A 24,920-nucleotide genomic window follows, 5' to 3' on the forward strand; every position below is an offset into this window, starting at 1 on the left:
AATTATTTCGTTTTCTTCGAGTTTTAGACTAAAATTTAGTATCACCTTCAATATCAACATCCAACATGGCTGCTCCAGCGAAGAGCACACCCAGAGATGCTCAAATTATGGCTGCAATTTTGAAAGATATGGGTGTTTTAGAATATGAACCAAGAATAATCAATCAGATGCTAGAGTTTACATACCGTACGTTACATAAAGATTTCGGGTTTCTTGGTTTTATTTAATGATTTAATTTTTCTCTACATCCAATTCCAAGAAGATTAACTCCACTCCAGTCCATGCATCATAAAACAAAAGGATACAGACCACCAAATATTTTCCATTAACTTTAATCTGTCTCTTTTTCCCATCTGGCAAAATATTGAAGGAGCAGAAGGGGTGGAGGTACTCCAGAGTGTTTAGAGGTTTCATTCACATGTAACCTCTAGATTTTTCAAGTAAAGCAGGCGCCTGAATTCTGGGCGCATCAAATACTCACGAGCTGAATGGCGTCAGTCGGCAAATTCCAAATGCATGTCCTACCTTATTGTGTGAGCCATCATTGAACAAGAATATTATTGACAAACAAAGGTTTGTCCAATATCACATTCACCAACACCTTCTTTTAGTCACCATATTTGGATAGTTTGACCTGACATCATATCCTCATTAAAATTTGAGTACCCCTGTTTTACGCGAAACAAAGTGTATTTTTGTACAATATTTCTGTGCATTACTTATGTATTGTTTTTGTAGATAGGAGTTGAACATCAATTAAAATATTGTTTGACGTTGTTTAGGTCAGACAAACAATAATAAAATCAGATTAAACAGACATGAGATTTTTCCACAAAATTTCTGCCAATTGACCTAAAGCAATTTTTAAATTTTTATAAATTCTACTACAAACCCCCCCAAAAAAGCCAAGTAAAAATTATTCAAACAAAAATTATCGCCGAATGGAAACTCAGGTAAAGCAAATAGATTTCACTTCAATCAGAACACCCTTCGGTAATTTACGCCAAGCTCATGACGACTTTGATGGAAAAATTCTTCGATGATCCGATTGGCTTTCGCTTCACATTTGGCATGATTCGGTTCAAATCGACCGTTTCCGTGATCAGCTATAACAGCATTCTGATTGGTCAAAACGTGTTGGTTATTCTCGCTACAAGATCATTGCTTCAAGCTGTCGCTACATGTATTTTTATCTATTCATATGTAAATGAAGAACGATGTCAATAATCAACAGAACTGACGAATCATGTGCGCGAGAGATGGATGGTGGATCTAAAAATAAATGGAGATGGGACTGGCTTGAAAGAGAAGTCGATTTGACGAAAGATAGCGGGAAAAATTTTGCTTGAATGAATTTGTGCATAAAATTGAACTGCCTGGAAAAGCATGTTGTCTTTGGTGTAATGAAGAAATTAATTACGGAGGAAGAGGATTCACGAGCTTCGTTCGTCATTGTCAAAGTTCAAAACACACGAATGCTGCACAGTGCCATTTGACTATCTATTCGCTATCATCAGTGTTTGGTGGATTCAAATAAATGAATGATTAACTCTTGTCACTTTTCCTATTAAATGTTACAGTAAAAATCATACCCCTTATTACCAGTGTCAGTTCAATTTCTCAAACATTTCAATGATTTTTAGGGAGGGTTGGATGGCTTAGTGGTTAGCACGTGCACGCTGTATCATTAAGTCTGTCATTGAGTCAACTGGCGTGGTTTCGAATCTCCGGTTGTACGTGACAAGGAGTAGGGTCGCCTGTCCAATCTCGTGGGTTTTCTCCGGGTCCTCCGGTTTCCTCCCACTGCTAAAGACCCCTACGCGCAAGTGAATTATGGAAATAAAATTGAACCATATGTTAGTCCTGAAATGACCTAGTTTGTGTCGAGTGGACGTTAAACCCCATTTCACTCTCTCTCTCAATGATTTTTAGCCCCCAAGACAGGGTAAATGTGTGGTATAATTGTCAAGTGAAAATGGGCCAAAAACACATGGGATGGCTTAAAACAATGTCCTGTTTTCAAAAATTTCCTGAGGCCGACGTGACCATCCTGTCTATCCTTTATAAACTGCAGTATAGAAATACCAACTGACTATAACATCTCTACCCCCACGTCTGTTCTGAGCCTATTATGGAGTTATTACCTTCTATTTTTCACCATATCTGGCACAAATTTATAATACTGTTGAACTTTTCGATTCCAAAACAGAATCAAAACTATGTTTGAATTGGTCGGCTCTTACAATCGTGAGTCCCATCCAGAGACCATTCCGTAAGGAACTAGAACAGTTTCCTCTTGATTCTTCTGGCTCAAAGTAGTGAATATTTACCAAAACCTGACAGAAAATATAAATATTCAAACACTTGTGGTATTTAGACCAGTCAACCCGGTTGTATGTGACAAGGAGTAGGGTCGCCTGTCCAACCTTGTGGATTTTCTCCGGGTCCACTGGTTTCCTCCCACTGCTAAAGTCCCTAAATGCCCTAGTTTGTGTCGAGTTGATATTAAACCCAATTTTTCTCTCTCTCTCTCTCTCTCCAATGAGTCAACAAAAATTTCCATGCAAAAAAACTGAAAAAGGGAGAAATAGTTTTGAAATCAAGGGAAATAATTACCAGTCTTGGACCAAGCTTCAGACCATAATTGAATGTATACAAATTACATATTGAAGTTTTTTAATAAACAAAATATTGTTGTGTTCTTGTGAGAAATGTTTTAGATGACACTGAATTTTAATTTCTTTCTTGTGACAGCCTGTAGACCATACAAAAATATATTATGGATACGTTTTTGTTTCATTTTTTATGGTTTAGATTTTCTCCATAATGTAAGCTTATATGTAAGATCTATTGTTTTCCGAACAGCACAAATCATTGCAGCAATTTGTGTTATGCAGTTAGTTTATAAATAGATCATAAAGTCTTGGTGTGATTGAATAAATATTTTTATAATTGATCGACTTTTTACACTGTGACGTCTGGTAAAATAAAAAATAAGGAATGCTAGACGAAGGACAAAGAATGGTAAATTAGATAACATCTGATTTACTTTGGTGGATTATTGAAAGCTTTGTTTAATTTTCACCCATATTGTTTATATTTTAGGGTATGTAACAGATATATTAGATGATGCCAAAATCTACTCAGCACATGCAAATAAAAAGACGATAGATGTAGATGATGTTAAAATAGCAGTACAGTGTAGAATGGACCATTCCTTTACCTCACCACCCCCAAGAGATGTAATTATTTTGATTCAGTTAATGCTAGTCTAGCAGGACAGAGTATACCTTGTTGTGGACTGTATCCTGCTTGATTGATACGTTTAATGTCTTGGATTTATAATCATGCTTGTCTAGCTTTGTATTACTTATATAACTGCATGGATTATGGCCCCTGATTGTACGAAAAATCACATTTTTAGCTTGTGGACCCTCATAATTTTTATTTGATTTTCACAGCCGTTCAAATGTATCACCTTTACACCCTATTGATGGTTGAGTTTGAATTTCTTGAAAATTGGACCGAAACTGCCCAACAAAATGTTCTCTTCTCGTATGAAAATAGTGTAAAAGTATGTAATACCAGCATGTTTGCCAAAGATTTCGGTTCCTTTCGATAGTGAAGCATGTCAGACCATAATATACAGGATTAATTATGGACCCTTCTTTCTTTTTTAGCTTGTTCTCTGTCCATCTCTTGCAAAATGTGGGCATATCTTGCATGGCAACTGCTTGTTCAATTTTTAAGGACTAGGCATCTTTCAAACTAATAATATTTGTTGCTTTTTTATATTTCAGCTACTAATGGAGATTGCTAGACATAAAAATAATCAACAATTACCTTTAATAAAACCATATACAGGACCACGCCTTCCACCAGATCGTTACTGTCTCTCGGCACCAAATTATAAACTCAAGTCTACTAAAAAGGTAACATAGAAAGAATTTGAAGATTTTTTTTCTCCCAAAATAGAGGGAGTGTCATTGCGATCATCCTGTTTTGAAAATCAGTTTTTTATTTTTTTTTATTCCTTGTACTTATATCTAAGTTAAATTAAAAGGCTTTTATTTAACATGAAATAATGTTTATAGAATATTTATCAATTACTTCATTTTTTTGCAATATGATTTTCAAAGAAAACTCATATATTACAAATAATCTTAATTATTGTGCATATATTAAATGCAGTAATCAGTTACCATGCTATGTATGGAAGATGTCAAATCCAATTTCTTGTAGAGGTTATCTGGTAATCCTCATATATTGGTAATCATTATTGATTATTCTACTTCTTAGTTAAAATGTCTTATTTTTGTTTTTCAGCCAAGAATTCAGTTTGGTTTACCTATGAAACAAATTAATCAGTTTGGTAGTGGACAAAGAATAAGTCTAGCAAACTGTAAGCGTAGCGCATCAAATCTTGCATTAATTCAATAAAATCTTTCACATTGTCTATATAACTAGTATTATAAGATAAAACTTAGTGATGGTATACTAGAGATATATGCCATGTTATATACCAGTAGGAAATTATTAGGCCCAAAGCTAAATTTAATATTTATGGGGCCGAATGGATAATATTTCTTTGGGAGCCTTCTAATTTGTATTTATCTATTACTTTTAAAAAAAACTATTTAATAAGCGCCCTTTATGGATCAGTAAACTATCTTTAACAAAATAACTTCTCAAGCACATGACACATATGAAGAGTCCAGGAGAAGAACGAAAACAGACTTTTGGACGAGAATGGTTGACGCGAACAGAACAAACACTTCAAAATGTGTTTAATACAAACCATAATTACCAGTAAAACAACTGACTTCCACTTTTCAGCCAAATTAAGGTCAAATAAATACAATGCAGTTGTATTTGTCCGGGAGGCCATTTCAGAAGGGCCTTGGTTCGATGTGACTCCGATCGTTTTTGCCTGAAATTGATTGTTCCTCAAAAAGCTTATACAATTTGCTACCAGATGGCGCCATTAACTGGGGTTCGTTGAAAAAGTGACTTAGATCGTTTTTCCCTGGGGCTCTTCATATATTATTATAGGACACATTTGTGTATGCTGAAGGGGGTAGGGGACACTAAACTGTTTTTGCCGTTCGTAGCGGGATAGATTGCTCAACAGTTAGGTGTACATCAAAACATGAAATGGATGGTGAGACTGTATTATATCTTTTAATTTTTTACTTTTATTTTTCAGTAAAAACTAGCAGTAGTAGTGGAAACCCTACATTAACCGTTGTAACTAAAGCTGTAAGTCAACCAACTGTTACGATAATTAGTAAACCAGCATCCAGTTTACCGAAACCTACAATCCGAGTTAATACAGGTACTTGTGCACCCTATCTATTCATCTTATGCTAGTTGTGCTGCCAACCAATACATCCCTAGAAATTCACGGGAATCTCCGAATCTAATTCGCGCAAGGATTCTCGCAAGAGCTTACGCTCAATTCGCGTAAAATTTTTCTAAAAAAAAAAATCCCGGAGAATTGTTGAGTCTGACAATTGAATGTCAATCAGGGTCAGGGTTTACCATGGGGCTGTATTTTGTCGGCTTAGCCGATTGATGTTTATTCAAGCCGATTGGTAAAACATTGAATCGGCCACTATGGTATCGTAGATAATCAATCATCAATCTACTTCTGGCTAAATTACGACGGATTAAGAATCTGCCATATATGTGGTTCATAATCCGATTAATTAGCACACTGACCAGTTGTTAGGTAAATTTAAATCTTCTTTGAATATAATCCCCTGATAGAACATCGAATACATGGAGAGAGAAACAGTTCTAAATAGCGTTTACCGTTATGATTTTTTATTTTATATACTACTGACACAGGCTTAATTTTAAAAATATTAATGAAGGCTATATCTTAGTCGTACAGAATTTTATTTTATAGCAATTTCAGTTATGGTTGTCACATGATCATTGTGCCGTTTGTCTATCATCGACGAATAAATAAAAACTTTTGCAAGTTACGTGATGGACAAAGAACTACAAATTGTGTTATGAAGAAATCCCACGGCTCTGTATCAGCTTATTTTGGCTACGGCATTTTCTGATACTGGCGATAAACAATAAATACAATTTTGTTATTTTAGTCAGGATTAATATTAAGATTCAAAAGATTTGTGCAGATTGCATATATGAGAATCCTCTTAGATTCTCGCAAAAAATGACGAATTTCTAGCCCTGCAATAGTAAAGAAAAATATACACATGATTTGTAGACGCTAAATTATGATGCAGTTTTATGTTCTCCTTTCACTCAATTATGTGCTGTTACTACAAATGTAAAACTGATATACATATTACCAGTCCATCAATAACGATCACAAAAGTAAACATTTGACATTCAACTGTTTTCTTTGTGTTATTTGAGTTAAATTATTTAAATGAAGTGGGGCCTTATTTTGTTTCGTACATTACTGAAATATTAAGGCTTAAATTTTATTATCAAGTTTAGATGCAGATTTGAAATAAATAAATTATATTCTTAGTAATTCTCGAATGTTTTAAATTATTTCCTTCAGTTTTTCCTGAAGAATCGGGCATGAAATAAAAAATATTTTTGTCCCATTTGTATGGATGTTAAACATATTTTCTCTCTCTCTCCCCCTCTATCTTTGGTTGTTCATTAATTTTATTGAACTATTTTTTTGCAGGTTCTCTGGGATCAACAAGCTTACCTAAAATAATAACTCAAAGTTCTTCTGGTACAAGTATATTAACACCGAAACCTACACCGATACAGACTTCATTATTACCTACCACTATTACACCTACTATTAGTTTATCATCAGCTATTAATACACCTACTGTTATAACTAATCCTTTAAAACGGAAATTAGAAGATGATGATTACGATAAATAAACAACTGCAAATAGAAATTAAGTAAAACCATTCTTGTCCATACTCATTTTTTGTAAATATTTGAAATAAACTTATGACATATTAGAAAGATGTCGTCTGAATAAGATGTTTGCATGTATGCCAGGCCTTCATTTTGGAGTAGAGTAATTGCTCTCACTCACACCTGCAGATTAATTATCGGGTGAGCCTTAAAATCGTTCATCTGAAGCACGAAAAAAGGGCTTGATAATCCTGAAAGATTGGTTGCCAGGCAACGAAACATACGCCCACAGCAGCTAAATCGTCCGGACAGTCAACAAGAGTTAGCAAATATTTTTACTTTTTTCGGTAATGAAACATTTATAATACACTAAAATCTGATTAAGAGTAACAACTCATTAAGTAATTCAGAAAATCTTTAGTATTTGTGCCCCATGCTAACGTTTAGTATACGAAACATTTAATATCATGGATTTAGCTGTTCAAGTTATCAAAATTCATTGAAAATCGATATACTTGTTCGTCTCAAGACCTTAAACTTTGTGTATCAATCTGAAGTCAATCGGATGATAACTTTAGCCTCTAGAGCATCACAAGATTTTTCAGAGTGATCAAGGGCCACAACTTTGGCAGTAATTATCGGAAATCAATAGAATTCTTCATCTCGTGATCTCAAACACTGTGTATAAATTTAAAGTCAATCGGATATTAACTTTAGCCTCTAGAGCATCCACGAGATATTTTGAAGTGATCAAGGGCCATAACTCTGGCAGTAATTATTGGAAATCGCTGAAAATCAATAGGCTTCTCTATCTCATGACCGTATACACTGTGTATAAATTTAAAGCCAATCGGATATTAACTTTAGCCTCTAGATCGTCCACAAGCAATTGTGGACGCCGGACCGACAGACGGGAGCAGGGAGAGACGACAATATACGACCACATTTCAATGTGGGCGTATAAAAACTAGGATCATTTGACTTGATCATTGTTTATTCTAAATGGCATACACATTCAACCGCTCCGCAGTCTTTTTAAGGATGCTCGTCGAGTTATTAAATGATCTTTTTAAAACATACATTAACTTATCCAAACTTGATGTCATCTTATGTGTCACATTTTCACTGGATTGGAATCCAATCTGCTGCTCAGTGCTCATTGATGGTTAAATCCAAAAATGGATAATCAAGACTATATTTTTTATCGTACTGACTTTAGTAATGATGATTGAGGCTAGGTTTAAAATTCAAAAGCTAATGCAGTGTATCTCGGTTCATAGTGGAGCAATTTGAAATTTTCAACATCTTCTGTTTATGTTATCTATTTTTTTTTTTAACTATTATAGCAAGAACAGTCAACTCTTTATCTAATCTCCTATTATGTATCTTTAAGTAGAGCTGTTTTAACAAAGCTTAAGTTCAAGTCACCGCTCATTGTTTCTCTTCTTGGCTTATTTGTTTTCATGTAGACTGGAATGTTCACAAGAGTCTGCAAAGTGAGCAAGACCAACTACTATACAAGTTAAAAACACATTGATCAATAGTAATGATACAGGCATAATCTTCCATATTATAGCCCATTCCAATCTTCAAATCAATACCAGGACTGACATTTTTTTTAATATACTTTTATTGCATCTATTAAACATCCTCATACAGCACACTTTTATAAGATTCACCAAAAAAAAAAAAACAAGTTTCATTCACCAATGATTAGTACAGTCACAATTATACGACTACAAATTTTTATATTAAAATGATACATATACTGTTAATAAAGAAATCAACAACTACATAAGGACGATATGACCAGCTCTTAATTTAAACTACCTGGTACTAAATTCGTACTTTATTTAAATATTTCAAGCCTAACATGAGGATCAAGTTAAGGAAAGGAGTTAAACTAATTTTGTTGAGACTACAGTTCTGTTTTATATGGTCATGTGTGCCAAGCTAGGAAGGACAATTTTTCCCAGCAATGTTTTCACCTATATTCTTTAAGTAGGGTTTTTACCCTATACAAAAATGTCCTTGTCAGCACTGGAGGCACTATTATTGTCAAATGGGCAAACCGACTTGAAAATCCTAAGATTCTCTTTGGCCTATGCAGATTAAACTCTGGTCATTCTGCAGGTCTAGTTTAGAAGCAAATTAAAAGGAATAATCATACAAATAACTGAATGTTAAACATTTTAATTATAAATAAAACCAGCGGCTGCCAGGCAGGAGACGCCCACATTTTCGAGAGATGGATAGAAAACAAGCTAAACGAAAGTGATTTTTCCTACAATCAAGGGCCATAATTCAGGAAATTACAAATCGATATGTGCAAATATCGAAAGGAACCAAGATCTTTGAGGTATAAACTTACATTTCAAGTTTCAACAAAATCGGATAAAAATTGTGACCTCTATAGGGTCCACAACCTTGATATACCATATTTTTACGCTATTTGAGAACGAGGGGCGGCCATTTTGTCTGTCAGTTTTGGGCCAATTTTCACGAAATTCGAACTCAGTCGTCCTTAGGGTGTAACGGTGATATAATAATACGTTTTTTTAAATCAGATAAAAATTATGACCTCTATAGGGTCCACAATCAGGGGCCATAATTCAGTAAGTTACGGTCCGATATGTGCGAATATCGAAAGGAACCAAGAACTTTGGGTTATAAACTTACATTTCAAGTTTCAACAAAATCGGATAAAAATTGTAACCTCTATAGGGTCCACAACCTTGATATACCATATTTTTACGCTATTTGAGAACGAAGGGCGGCCATTTTATCTGTCAGTTTTTGGCCGATGTTCACGAAATTCGAACTCAGTCGTCCTTAGGGTGTAACGGTGATATAATATGATTTTTTAAATCGAATAATAATTATGACCTCTATAGGGTCCACAAGCTAAAAACGTGATTTTTCGTATAATCAGGGGCCATAATTCAGGAAGTTAAGGTCCGATATGCGCGAATATCGAAAGGAACCGAGATCTTCGGGTTATAAACTTACATTTCAAGTTTCAACAAAATCGGATAAAAATTGTGACCTCTATAGGGTCCACAACCTTGATATACCACATTTTTTACGCTATTTGAGAACGAACGGCGGCCATTTTGTCTGTCAGTTTTGGGCCGATTTTCACGAAATTCGAACTCAGCCGTCCTTAGGGTTTAATGGTGATATAATAAAACGTTTTTTTAAATCGGATAAAAATTATGACCTCTAGATGGTCCACAAGCTAAAACGCGATTTGTCATACAATAAGGGGCCATAATTCATGAAGTTACGGTCCGATGTGCGCGAATATCAAAAGGAACCGAGATCTTTGTGTTATAAACTAACATTTCAAGTTTCAACAAAATCGGATAAAAATTGTGACCTCTATAGGGTCCACAACCTTGATATACCATATTTTTACGCTATTTGAGAACGAAGGGCGGCCATTTTGTCTGTCAGTTTTGGGCCGATTTTCACGAAATTCGAACTCAGCCGTCCTTTGGGTGTAACAGTGATATATTAACACTTTTTATTAAATAGGATAAAAATTATGACCTCTATAAGGTCCACAAGCCAAAAAACGCGTTTTTGCGTACAATCAGGGGGCATAATTCATGAAGTTACGGTCCGATATGCGCTAATATCGAAAGGAACTGAGATCTTTGTGTTATAAACTTACATTTCAAATTTCAACAAAATCGGATAAAAATTGTGACCTCTATAGGGTCCACAACCTTGATATACCATATTTTTACGCTATTTGAGAACGAACGGCGGCCATTTTGTCTGTCAGTTTTGGGCCGATTTTCACGAAATTAGAAGTCAACCGTCCTTAGGGTTTAACAGTGATATAATAATAGTTTTTTTTAAATCGGATAAAAATTATGACCTTTATAGGGTCCACAAGCCAAAAAACGCATTTTTACGTACAATCAGGGGCCATAATTCAGGAAGTTACGGTCCGATATGCGCGAATATCGAAAGGAACCGAGATTTTTGGGTTATAAACTTACATTTCAAGTTTCAACAAAATCGGATAAAAAATTTTGACCTCTACAGTGTTCACAAGCCAAAAACGTGATTTTTCGTACAATCAGGGGCCATAATCCATGAAGTTACGGTCCGAAAGATGCCAATATCGAAAGGAACCGAGATCTTAGGGTGATAAACCTATATTTCAAGTTTCATTGAAATCGGATAAAAATTGTGACCTGTAGACTGTTCACAAACAATTGTGGACGGACGACAATATACGTCCACATGAAAATGTGGGCGTATAAAAAAATATATGAAGACTGTTCACAAACAATTGTGGACGGACGACAATATACGTCCACATGAAAATGTGGGCGTATAAAAAAATATATGAATAATAACCAAGCATTAAAATTCAGAAGTATGAATTTAACTTCAGTGAGTGGGGGGGGGGGGCATATGATCCTTACATCTATATAATATGTGTTCAGTTAGAAAAAATATAAAACATTACAATTACTTATAATACAGGAAAAAATAATAGAAAAATAATAAGAACAACTAATGAATAGATTTCCTAATAAATAAAATGGTTATTGAATTTTTAAACATGATTCATATTGAGTTATAATGCTGCTTATTAAATAAGTTATTTCTAGTATTGATGTTCTATTTTAGACAAGTTCATGAGATATAATTGATTTGTTCTTAGAATCACAGACACATCTGTAACCTGTTCCTTTAATATAATGATCCCTCGTTGCTGTGGTGCATAATAATGATCCATAAGCATTGTAACAGAAATTTAGATTATGTGTACATAATGACTCATTCTCTGTAATTCAGACATATACCTTGCTTGTTTAATACACAATTTAATACATAAATTGTCTATTTTCAAGCGTTTTTCCTCTCAATATCTTACATCAACAACTTTCTTGTGTTGACAATGTTCAATTTTATATTTCTTAAGACATTCATGACAATTATTTTTTCCCTATTGCAACAAATCTGCATAGCTCAGTTAACTGGTCTCATTCCTTATATGATTCTATGAAAAATACTGTACTGAAAGCGCCCAATTTACGCTCAGGGCCTTAATCATTCAACTCTTTCTGAAACTTGATACCTCTCGGTAGAATCCATCAATTTAAGCAAGTAATTATTAAAATGCTTTGATTGATAGTCACACTAACTTCCCAAAAGGAAAAATGGACATTTATTTCATTATCTGTGCCTCAAAGAAACTCTTAATTATGAACCATATGCATAAGGATAAAAACATAAATAAAGAAGCTCACATGATAACTTACAAGTGAGTAAAAACAGAGAAAAACAAATAAAATCAAAACATTTATAAATCAACACACATTTTTTTGATTATTTTACAGATATTTTTAGAACACTTCTTGATTCCCCACCCCAAATTGTTAAAATAAGAACCCTTTGAACAATGTAAAAACAAAAGGCTTCCATATTTGGACATTAGAAAAAGAAAATTCCCCTCAAAATAGAATGCGCAGAAGATTTTAAGATAAGCCAAGATGATAACATTTTCAAGCGGATGGTTTTGTGTTGTTAAAAACATAAATAAAATGGGTTATGCTTGGGTCTTAAAAGCCAATATCTATATCTTTTCAGTCCTTTCCTAAATCAATTAAAATTATAAATAATAAATTTTAAATTTATTTAAGAAATATATCCAGATTTTTGTTATTAAAATGACTACCCCTCTTTGATTTGGGTCAAAATTAAAATTGTTGACTTATTGAATATAATATGTTGATTTGTTTCGTGGGATGACAATTTGTCTTCGATAAAGCAAGACTTGAGATTTAACAAATTTTGAGTTCCACAGATGACACTGTAAGCTAAATATGAAACTACAGTTACTAAACAAGCCAACTTCCGCTTAATCGTACAGAGCTTGCCCCAAAATTATCAAGATAACACATCAGATCAATTCAATTCAATACTTTATTTTGACCTGAATCAAATGGGTTTAGCTCCTTTAAGATTAATAGATGATAAAAACATTAAGGTTCTTGTAGCTTGATAACATGAAAACATTGTAACAAATCAGTCATAAGACCTAAAATACAGTACAAAAAAAATGTTGTGCTTTTCTTCACATGTTGTAAAAACAGATACATAACTATATGTTATAATAATCATGATGTGAAAATGAATATTATATATTTTCTGTAAAATGCAAACAAGTACATGTATAGATTCATTACCTAGATATGGACATTTGTGTGCAGTCTCCTGGCAACCGGGAAAGGCATTTATATAGATAAAGATGATATCAGTTACACTTAATAGAGTTGTTCTACCCAAATATGATTACGATAATATGGCTGGTTGACATAGAATCTTCTGCTTTAATATATTCAGGTTATACCTGGTTTTATCAATCTAGAAATACTTTCATTTCTTTCTAATTTTTTTATTGTTGGTTTACATATACTATGTAACTATACTGTATGTTTGTGTTCAGTTGACCTTCCCTCTTACCAATAAAGAGAAATTTTAAAGTTGAATTTACCCAATCACAGTATTTGAAACCAGACATTAAATAGAACAGAGAAATAATCAAGAAATAGTTTGATCTTCATGTAGTGTATATTAACCAAAATAAGAATGAAATAAAGATCTAGATTGCAGAATCTTATGCATCTTAATAATCCTGTGATTTAGAAGAATGTTCAATTTTACAATACATTTCTTTTGTAGTTACTTCTTTTTCTAAAATAATTTTTTTCTATTAAAGTGAAATTTCTACGGTGGCTGATTTAGATGAGTCGAGCACTTGAGATACTAAGTCGAGCGCTTGAGATACTGAGTTAAGCACTTGAGATAGTTAAGTCGAGTGCTCGAGATAGTTCAGTCAAGCGCTCGAGATAGTTAAGATAGGTCATTTTTATAGCCCATCCAAAGCTGCAGTGACGGAGCGCCCCCCCTCCCCACAAACACACACACACTCCATCCCATGCTCACCACCACCACTAAATATTTCCTGTTACATTTACCCCCTTCCAAGTAGGGAGTATATCGCATGTTATTATAAGAATCAACAATTGTATATATCGAGATTACAGAGTTTTGCTAGGAGAGACTGACAATTCCTCTTATCTAGAAGCTCAGGTCTGATCCAAGGTTATTTATTTAATATGTAGGAACTGATCATTGCCTTATTTACCCTGGAGCAAGTGGCATGATAATGCCAGGGTGGGGATTGGGTATCCGCTCTGTCACTGCAGCCTTGGATGGGCTGTAAAAACAAACAAATGAATATCTTTATTTTATTCTGCAAGTTTATCATCAAATTATGCACAAAATTATACAGCTTAAAACATCGGTTGAGACATGTTTGGTTATATTATCTTGAGCGCTCAACTTAGTACTTAATTATCTCGAGTGCTCAACTTAATATCTCAAGCGCTCGACTTAGTATCTTCAGCGCTCGACTTAGCATCTCAAGCACTCGACTTAGCATCTCAAGCGCTCGACTTAGCATCTCAAGCGCCCGACTTAGCATCTCAAACGCCCGACTTAGCATCTCAAGCACTCGACTTAGCATCTTAAGTGCTCAAGATTTTTTTTGGATTTTTTACGTGTCCTAAATCAGCCACCGTAAATTTCAACCTATTGGTATAAAATCTTTTATCTCTTCAGCTCATATAATAAAAAATCTAGATTCAGAACCCAACTAACCTATGTTACTGGTACATGATAAATAAAATCCCAAAAACTTACTGGAACTTAAAATCAGAAGGCCTACTTTATTACCATTTAAGTTTGCATGCTAAAAATTATTTCAAATCAAAACCTATTTTTAACGTAGCCATTCCAGATATATTTTAGTTAAACATGCATTATGCAAGAGCTAAATCTGCCAACTGCACGTCTTTCTTTAGGCCTGAAATGTTATCTAAATTATTAATTAGACATTTAATTAACTTATCCAGACCATAATCAACTCTCTATGTCATTGCTAGCCTACGATATTTACCGGATTTGAATCCTATCTGCTGCACAACGCTCATTGATAATTAAATCAAAAACTGGATAACCGAGACTACGTTTTTTATCATAACGACTTTAGTAAAGATGATCAAGGCTAGGCCAAAAATTCAATCTCTAAATTCTCGGTTCAGAGTGGATCAATATGACTGAAATTTTCAGCAAATCCCCTTTACATTATCTAGTTTTTAACTATTTTATCTTTATCTCATCTCCCATATTATATCTTTAATAAAACAGGATTATAATGGATGAAAGAATTTAGAAATGTTTATCCTAGACTTGTTCAACTTACTGTCTCCAAATTCCATGCTACTATTAAGTGCTTGAAGACCGGAAGAGATTAAGTTTTTGTGAACTGGGTCTCTGATATTTAAACACAAGTTTCTAAGTCAACCATTACAAGTTGTTTATATAAATATTATATTTGACTTGTGTATGATACATGTACATTACATATAAACAATGTAGATTATATACAGCAAAAAAGCTTTCCTGAAAGTTCACAATCCTGTCCCTCACTAGGGTAGTGTAATTTAGCTCAGGGACTAGAATCGAGTAAAGGCTGGTCACAAATGATGTAAAATGATTGGCATGTTATATTGCCAAAAATGTCAATTTTCTAAATTTTTTTAAAAAATAATATTTTTGAATTTTTTTGCTAAAGTGGATTGAATATCGCTCATATTTCTTAATATCACCCTCTCTGTAAGGGAAACAACTGCATAATAAAGATTACCAAGTAAGCAGATAGGGATATTACTCAACTAGCTCATTAAATCACCTTACAAAAAATGGCTTTAATATTCCAAACAAAAAAGCCCTAAACTTCTTGGAAGAGTTAAAATGAACCAGCCAGATGTATGTACTAATATAAACTGATCATAAATGGTTAACCGAAATGATATTTTCCCCTTCTGGTGCCCAAGTTTCATGAATACTCAAAATGGGATGGAGCTGCCTATCTTTTACATTAACCTCCTCAGTGAAACTGATGAATTTATTTGTACGACGAATAAAACAATAAAAGCAAGAATAACATAAATGCCCTGATGATCAAGTATTTAATATAAAATGCCGAAGTTGCAACCATATTCTCATAGAATCTTTAATCAATCAGAAAAACACTGAGAAGAGTTCCCCATTAAAATGGGTGCTGCCTTTTTATATAAAAGGTAAAATGGGTAAAAAGACTCATTCCCGGTTGCCTTGTGATGGAGAGACTGCACAGGTTCATCATCATTGATGAGGATGCTGGCCATTCTTTTGTCTATTGGCTACATAATCACAGTAACTAACTGAGAGTTTTTCACTACAATAGCGTGTCAATCGTATACTTTTCCGGACATCAGGATTTATTGTCCCTTTAAAACCTCCTTTCCTTAATAGTGAATCAATTGTTTCTATGCGGTCCCATCCTGAAAGTGAACAAGAAGATGTCATAAGACATTGCTTTTAAAACAATATTTCACTTGTGATTTCTGGCTCTACAGAGCAATGAAATACAAAAATAAGTGTACCGTATCTCTCTACTCTGTAAATATGGTTTTAAAATATTTCCTCTTTCAATAGTCCTTGGCAAAAAAATATATTATTGTGCTACTAAAACATGAAGGAGTTAGTTAAGTTAACCTTATTTTTTATGAAGTAAAATAACGAAAAAAATACCCTCCATACAAATGCAATGTTAAAGCAAGCTATTCACAGGGCATTGAGAATTACAAGTCAGGATCTTTGAGTGCAGCACTGGAATTCACGAATGTATTTAAAGATACCTGAAGTTTGTATCATTTGGCTGAAAACATAAATATTTTGATTTCATTCTGATAATCATACCTTGTTCTGTGGCAACTTCAGGCAGATATGTGGCTGTCTTCTTGTGTCCCTTATCATTAACAAATTCTATCCGAATACCATGATTACCAACCTATAATAATAAAGACAGCATTAAATTGACACATTCATTTACTATTGATAACCAGCGGCTGCCAGGCAGGATATGCCCACATTTTGCAAGAGATGGATAGAGAACAAGCTAAACAAAAAGCGATTTTTCGTACAATCAGGGGCCATAATTCAGGAAGTTACAATCCAATAAGTGCAAATATCGAAAGGAACCAAGATCTTCGGGTTATAAACTTACATTTCAAATTTCATCAAAATCAGAAGAAAATTGTCACATATAGAGGGTCCACAACCTTGATATACCATATTTTTACGCTATTTGAGTACGAGGGGCGACCATTTTGTCTGTCAGTTTTGGTCAGATTTTCATGAAATTCGAACCCAGCCATCCTTAGGGTGGAAAGGTGATATATTCAAATGTTTTTTTTTAAATCGGATAATAATTGTGACCACTAGAGGAACCTCAAGCTAAAAACGCGATTTTTGTACAATCAGGGGCCATAATTCAGGAATTACGGTCCGATATGTGCAAATATCGAAAGGAACCGAGATCTTTGGGTTATAAACTTACATTTCAAGTTTCATCAAAATCAGAAGAAAATTGTGATCTCTAGAGAGTCCACAACCTTGATATATCATATTTTTACGCTATTTGAGTACGAGGGGCGGCCATTTTGTCTGTCAGTTTTGGTCCTATTTTAATGAAATTCGAACTCAACCATCCTCAGGGTGTAACAGTGATATATTCAAACGGTTTTTTAAATCGGATAAAAATTATGACCTCTATAGGGTCCACAAGCTAAAAACAACCATCCTTAGTGTGTAACGATGATATACTAAAACGTTTTTTTTAAATTGGATAAAAATTATGACCTGTATAGGGTCCACAAGCTAGAAACGTGATTTTTCGTACAATCATGGGCCGTAATTCAGGAAATTTCGTACCAATATGCAAATATCGAAAGGAATCAAGATATTTGGGTTATAAAAATGCATTTCAAGTTTCATCAAAATCTGATAAAAATTGTGACCATATTCTTACACTATTCGTGTACAAGCGGCGGCCATTTTGTCCGGCAGTTTTGGTCCGATTTTCACAAAATTCGAACTCAACTATCATTATGGTGTAACGGTGATATAATCAAATGTTTTTTTTAAATCGGATAATAATTGTGACCTCCAGAGGGATCACAAGCTAAAACATAGGTTGCCAGGCAACGAAACATACGCCCACAGCAGCTAAATCGTCCGGGCAGTCAACAAGAGTTGTCGCATATTTTTACTTTTTTCGGTAATGAAACATTTAAAATACACTAAAATCTGATTAAGAGCAACAACTCAGAAAACCATTAGAATTTGTTTGGTTTTTATAAAGTTCTGCCCCATGCTAACGTTTTGTATACAAAACTTTTAATACTGTATCATGTATTCCAAGTCATAAAAATTCATCGAAAATCAATATACTTGTTCGTCTCAAGATCTTAAACTCTGTGTATCAATCTGAAGTCAATCGGATATTCACTTTGGCCTCCAGAGTGTCCACAAGATTTTTCAAAATGATCAAGGGCCATAACTCTGGCAGTAATTATCGGAAATCGCTGAAAATCAATAGGCTTATTCGTCTCATGACCGTAAACACTGTGTATAAATTTAAAGTCAATCGGATATTAACTTTGGCCTCTAGAGCGTCCACAAGATTTTTTGAAGTGATCAAGGGCCATAACTCTGGCAGTAATTATCGGAAATCGCTGAAAATCAATAGGCTTCTTTGTCTCATGACCTTAAACACTGTGTATAAATTTAAAGTCAATCGGATATTAACTTTGGCCTCTAGAGCGTCCACAAGATTTTTGGAAGTGATCAAGGGCCATAACTCTGGCAGTAATTATCGGAAATCGCTGAAAATCAATAGGCTTCTTCGTCTCATGGCCTTAAACATTGTATATAAATTTAAAGTCAATCGGATATTAACTTTAGCCTCTAGAGCGTCCACAAGCAATTGTGGACGCCGGACGGACGGACGGACGGGGGCGACGACAATATACAACCACATTTCAATGTGGGCGTATAAAAAGGCAATTTTTCGGATAATCTGGGGCCAAAATTTAGGAAGTTACGATCCGATATGCGCAAATATCGAAAGGAACCAAGATCTTTAGGTTATAAACAGGCATTTTAAGTTTCATCAAAATCGAATTTAAAATTGTGACCTCTACAGGATCTGGGGCCATAATTCAGGAAGTTACGATCCGATATGCGCGAATATCGAAAGGAACCAAGATCTTTGGGTTATAAACATACATTTCACGTTTCATCAAAATCGGATCAAAATTGTCACCTCTAGTGTGTCCACAAGCTAAAAACGTGATTTTTCGTACAATCAGAGGTCATAATCCATGAAGTTACGGTCTGATACATGCCAATATCGAAAGGAACCAAGATTTTAGGGAGATAAACGTATATTTCAAGTTTCGTTGAAATCCGATAAAAATTGTGACCTGTAGAGTGTCCACAAACAAATTGTGGACAGACAGATGTCCAGACGTCCAGAGGCGACGGCATAATATGTCCATATGAAAATGTGGGCGTATAAATATAATTCAGAAAAATAGTATTTCATAAAGAGCCTATGTATTGGGGGGGGGGGGGGGGGGTAAAGAATTTGCATTTTGACTCCTCAAAATCGTACAATAAACTTGTATTGCTCAATACTCTAGATCTTTTACATGTGTCACCACCAGATTACTGGTGTAAATGATACTTATTAAAGCTTTGTCTTGACCACTATATGAAGGCCAAACTCGGAAAAAAGTTCAGTACATGTAGGTCAATTTCAGTACTACTATACAAAATTTAACACTTGAATGGAAATGATTTCATAACATATGCTAATATTGTGATTGACTTACAAATGAGCATCCACATGGAACTGTGAATGACAGACGGCCAGTATTTATGGAAAGTTGTCACATCAACAGGGCCAGTCACTCCTGCCTTGACAACAATTACTCAACCACCAAGGAATACAGAAAGCCATAAAATTAATGCAAAGTCATTTGCAGTATTATAAACCATTTTATGCACAATGTAATTGCGACATAATATACTATTCAAAAAAAGTAGGGGATATTTGATTTTTAAGTGTTATTAAAGTCACCTAATGAAACTGACGAAGAAACAAATGACAAAATGAAATGAAGTTCACATTCATCGATTTATTCCAAATGATCGTTAGACTAAGTAAGGCACAGACTGACCATTATAAGGGTAAAATGATACACGGGGTCAAACAGCAAAGTTACCACAGCATCACAACCAAGTCAGTAACAGGTAAATCCTCCTCTGTTTGCCAAACAAGCATTGATCCGACGTGGCATACTCCTAATGAGACGTCTAAGGTCATTTTGGTCCAGATTGTCCCATTCCTGTTGCAACGCAGCAGCAAGTTCTTGGACATTGGCAGGACGTTGTTGACGTTGACGTAACCTCTGTCCAAGCATGTCCCAGACATGCTCGATGGGGGAGAGGTCGGGACTCAGTGCTGGCCAAGGTAATGTGGTGATGTTCTGTTGTTGGAGGTAACCTGTAACGATCCTGGCCCTGTGACATCTTGCATTGTCATCCTGGAAGATGAAACGGCGGCCATGACGTCGTGCGAACGGCACAACATGGACTGCCAAGATGTTGTCCCGGTAGTACTGGCCTGTAACACGCCCTGCAACAACATGTAAAGCCGTTCTTCCAGCAACAGTGATGCCTCCCCACACCATAACAGAACCACCCCCAAATCGATCATGTCTGATGACGTTAACGTCTTGGAAGCGCTCGTTTCGACGACGCCACACCCTCCTACGTCTGTCCAAAAAATCAACAGTGAACCTTGACTCATCTGAAAACATCACATTGCTCCAGCGTCGATTATCCCAGTGTTGACGATCCCTATACCAACGACGTCTTGCCTGAATGTGATGATCTCTCAAAAAAGGGATCACGCGAGGACGTCGGGCGCGAAGGTGAACCCTGTGCAGTCGATTCCGAATCGTCTGGCCACTCACTCTCACACCAGTGTCTGTTTGAAGACGAGCGCTGATCTGATTTGCTGTGATGACACGATTTCTCAAGGCCAAGGTACGGATAAATCGATCCTGGGCTTGAGTTGTCGCCCTTGGTCGACCTGAGCGTGGTCTGTCCTGTACAGATTGTGTATCACGGTATCTGGACCATAGCCTGCTTATGACAGACTGAGAAACATTCATCGTCCGCGCCACAACCGCCTGTGTTGTGCCGATCTGTAGCATGCCAAGGGCACGTAACCTTTCATTTTGGGTAAGCCGACGCATATCAAAATTTGTTTTCTGGTCACTAAAACAATTAAACTGATGTTTCCACCCTGGAATTCAATGCCACAATGACTGTAACATTCAAAGTCAGAGTCGTGCAAATCTTGGGTTGGACCCCCATGATGATCCCAAGCATCACCTGCATTCCATGCGGTAGCTATTGGTGCGTTTGGGCGTCACATGTAACTGGAAATGTTTCTTCTGTTAGGTTCTATAGTGACTTTTTTCGTAGTCATTTGCATATTTTAGTATTATGCCCCCAAAATCAAATATCCCCTACTTTTTTTGAATAGTATATGTGTAGTGATAAAGAATGATAGATAATTCTAGTATATTATGTGTTGCCAATTTGTGCTTTTTACTTTGCTGTGTTGATTTATTGCTTTATTTATCATAAACTGTATATTTAAATTTGGTTTTGTGAAAAAACATGTACAGCTTGAAATATTTCATTGTGACATATTTAAAAACAAATATCCTTATTATATGCAGAGTACATGTAAAGCATGATGTGACAGTGACATGTTAGATCCTGTATTTAAATGTGGAGGTATATATAAAACAAATAAAACAAACAATGCACTTGATCTTCCATTTATAGAATCGTGCTTGTGTATGTAGGTAACAAAACCAATTGTCTGTAATAATAATGAGCTTAAATTCTATTGTAATAACAATAGGTCCAAGGTATGCAACATTGCTATGCAAGATAATCAATTTAACTGAATATTAAATTAATCTCATATAATTCGACACGCAGAATAATTTGGCCTTCCACAAAAAGTAATTCTCCAAACAAGTTATCATAGTGTTCTATAATAATATGACATATATTTGTAGACATAGCAATCTGTAAAACAAAGGCTAAAATGAGCTCTTACTTTTAACTCCTTGTAGAGTGAAGATGGAATGATTTAAAATCACAATATTGAATATCACATGTGTTACAAAATACTGTTGGGTATTTTGATAATGGTTTATTTTAAATATTTAATGTAAGCACTTGCACTATTTGTTGTACATGTACATGTACATGTTAGATTTAATTTGTATGTGTGGGGATTGATGACATAGTATTATGTAAGATGTGATGGGTTGTTCAAACAATGTTTAGCCGACAAGTATATTATGATATAAGATTTAGGTAACAAGCATTAACACATATTGTCTAGAGATAGGATGTGTGAATCTTAATAATTAAGTTTCATTGTTCTGATTACTAATGGTATTAACTATGGCATACCATAGCCAATATAAATAAGCCTAGTTTGGAAAACAAGATAAGACGAGGGCAGAGAGAGACGTAGAGAACTTGCCCTCAGACCATGAGGCAAGGGGTCTGCCCTTGGACCCCGGAAATAAGGTCTTCGCAGACCTAGGGACAAGAGCCAGATAGATTTCACCATATGTACCTGTAAATATGTTATCCAGCATTATCTGTACCTGTAAATATGTTATCCAGCATTAAAGTATATTTCTAATAAAATGAGTTTATGTATTATGTTACACATGTCTGGTTAGTAGGTAAATATTAACCAGTGCTTACAAATGCATGTGTCCTGTAGCTTTAAAGTAATCCCTTAGGTTGAGTTTAACTGTCACACCTCAGGGTCAGGGTAAAAAAAAAAAGTCCCATGGCATATTGTTTGCATTTTCATTGAACACAATACCCAAGGCTGTTCAGAAGCGAACAAATGAAAATCTTCTATAGACTAAATTCGAAAATATGCCAAATAAAAGATAAAAATATTAAAGTTTACTTCTTCCGCGATGTTCTGACATTCATTCTTGAAATTACTTGACAATTGAAGCAATATAGTAAAATGCATATATACCATTTATCACAGACGAGACATTATGTGAAAGTCGGATACTCCCGCCAAGTTCTGACGTCACTAGGAGTTCTGAAAATATGATTGCAACTTTGTGAGTAAACGCGCACGTTACATGTGCTGGGAACAATATGAAATCACACATTCCAATAGTTTCTTTTCGTAATCCTTATGAATCAGGTTCAAATATATCATAGTCCTCTATCAAGTACGCCTTGATCCTTTTCAGAAGTATCTTGCCTTCAATCTTCGTCATACTGGAGCCTTTTTAAAAGCACGAAAAACATACTTTAAATCGATTTTCCTCGTGTCTCAAAGGCATGACGAATGACAAAACTGGAGGGAGCAAGACGTGCACTTACAGTCCAGGGTGACCCCCAATTTAGCCAAATAAATGTTTGAAGGTCGGACTCCTACCTCTAGGAATGAACACTGTCGGCCAGCTCTATCCTAGCCATTGATCGAGCGTCAAATTGAAATAACCCAGGGAAGGCACAAGGGCGATGTTTTGATTCAAATTTTCAACTTTTCATATATACTCAATATTAACTTATTTCAGACGCCCGAAGTGACCTCTCAACCTGGCGTGAGTATATGATTTTCTGGCCATGTGTACCATGTTTTGTAGTTTTATATCTACTTTTATCAGGCACCCTACGTTTGTATTTCAATGTCGGAAATCGCAGAATAAGTAACTTTCGATCTTTTTTTCTTCCATTTGGCATATTTTCGAATTTAGTTTATAGAAGATTTTTATTTTTAAAGTTCTATATCTCAAAATGAGACCTTTTTTGCTTCTAAAGGTCATTACAGTGAAACCTACATGTATGGTGATCTGAGCTTGATCTTTGACTCTCTACATGTGTTTTCATGCAAATACTCAGGATTTTAAAAGATACTACAATATGATTTTTTTCACAAAAAGTGGTGAAAAAAGGATTTTTTTGTGAAATTTATTACTATGTTACAAAGTAGATTTCCTCAAAAAGCCATTCAAGCTAGAGATGTGATATTTTTGTCTTGTGAATATCTCGACTAGTCCAAAATGTCGTATTTTAAAAAATTGGGAAAATCAACCTGCCTTAGTAAACATCTGGTATATCAAAGTTGTGAACCCTCTAGAGGTCACAATTTTGATAAAACTTGAAATGCATGTTTATAACCCAAAGACCTTGGTTCCTGTCGATATTCGCACATATCTGATTGTACCTTCCTGAATTATGGCCCTTGATGTTAAGAAAAATTGCTTTTTATACGCCCACATTGAAATGTGGTAGTATATTGTCGTCGCCCCCGTCCATCCATTGTCCACAATTGCTTGTGGACACTCTTGCTTGTGGACACTCTAGAGGCTAAAGTTAATATTCGATTGACTTTAAATTTATACACAGTGTTTAAGGTCATGAGACGAAGAAGCCTATTGATTTTCTGTGATTTCCAATAATTACTACCTGTTAAGTGTCCACAAACAATTGTGGATGGACGGACAGGGGTGACGACAATATACGTCCACATGAAAATGTGGGCGTATAAAAACATTAAATGCTTCATGAGTAATTACTGTAACTTGTAAGTAAACATCAATATCTTAAAATATCTGACATTCAGTATTAGATATTCATTTTCCATCTGTTATTAACTGTGAAACTAACCAGCTGTTCCCAGGTAAGATACGCCCACATTTTGCAAGAGATGGATGGATAAAAAAGTAATTTTTCGTACAATCAGGGGCTCTAATCCAGAAAGTTATGTCTGAAGTGCGCAAATATCGAAAGGGACTGATATCTTTGGGACATAAACATATATTTTAAGTTTCATCAAAATCGGATAAAAATTGTGACCTCTAGAGGGTCCACAATCTTCGTATTACATACTTTTACACAATTTGCATACAAACATGGGCATATTGTTGGGTAGTTTCATTTTGATTTTCCCAAAATTCAAATTCAACCTTTAAATTATTATGGTGGAATGACGATA

At 35.0% G+C, this 24,920-nt stretch overlaps 2 protein-coding genes across 2 annotated transcripts in view; one reads left to right on the forward strand and one right to left on the reverse strand.

Moving 5' to 3' along the window:
* Window positions 1–51: 51 nt before the first annotated feature.
* On the forward strand, window positions 52–6,973 carry LOC126825182 (transcription initiation factor TFIID subunit 9B). Its single transcript, XM_050554677.2, has 6 exons — window positions 52–186; window positions 3,106–3,242; window positions 3,801–3,932; window positions 4,327–4,402; window positions 5,207–5,335; window positions 6,677–6,973. The coding sequence occupies exons 1-6, from the start codon at window positions 66–68 to the stop codon at window positions 6,883–6,885; spliced, it is 804 nt and encodes a 267-aa protein (XP_050410634.1). The 5' UTR covers window positions 52–65; the 3' UTR covers window positions 6,886–6,973.
* Window positions 6,974–8,477: 1,504 nt separating this feature from the next.
* The window catches only part of LOC126821018 (AMMECR1-like protein), a 43,560-nt gene continuing 27,117 nt past the window's right edge, over window positions 8,478–24,920 (reverse strand). The window contains exons 4-5 of the mRNA XM_050549272.2: window positions 16,700–16,790; window positions 8,478–16,281 (exon numbers count right to left, since the gene is read on the reverse strand). Of these exons, the coding sequence (XP_050405229.1) occupies window positions 16,103–16,281; window positions 16,700–16,790 (270 nt within the window). The 3' untranslated portion in view covers window positions 8,478–16,102. The remainder of the gene's footprint in view (window positions 16,282–16,699; window positions 16,791–24,920) is intronic.

Source organism: Patella vulgata, chromosome 1 (assembly GCF_932274485.2).
Source record: "Patella vulgata chromosome 1, xgPatVulg1.2, whole genome shotgun sequence".
Lineage (NCBI taxonomy): Eukaryota > Metazoa > Mollusca > Gastropoda > Patellidae > Patella > Patella vulgata.

What these genes read in the sequence shown, in the direction of transcription:
- LOC126825182 (XM_050554677.2), top strand. Translation starts at nt 66, where the DNA reads ATGGCTGCTCCAGCGAAGAGCACACCCAGAGATGCTCAAATTATGGCT. An exon ending in GATGCTAGAGTTTACATACC is followed by an intron (nt 187 to 3,105) that starts GTACGTTACATA and finishes TTTATATTTTAG; the next exon opens with GGTATGTAACAGATATATTA. An exon ending in AAGAATAAGTCTAGCAAACT is followed by an intron (nt 4,403 to 5,206) that starts GTAAGCGTAGCG and finishes TTTATTTTTCAG; the next exon opens with TAAAAACTAGCAGTAGTAGT.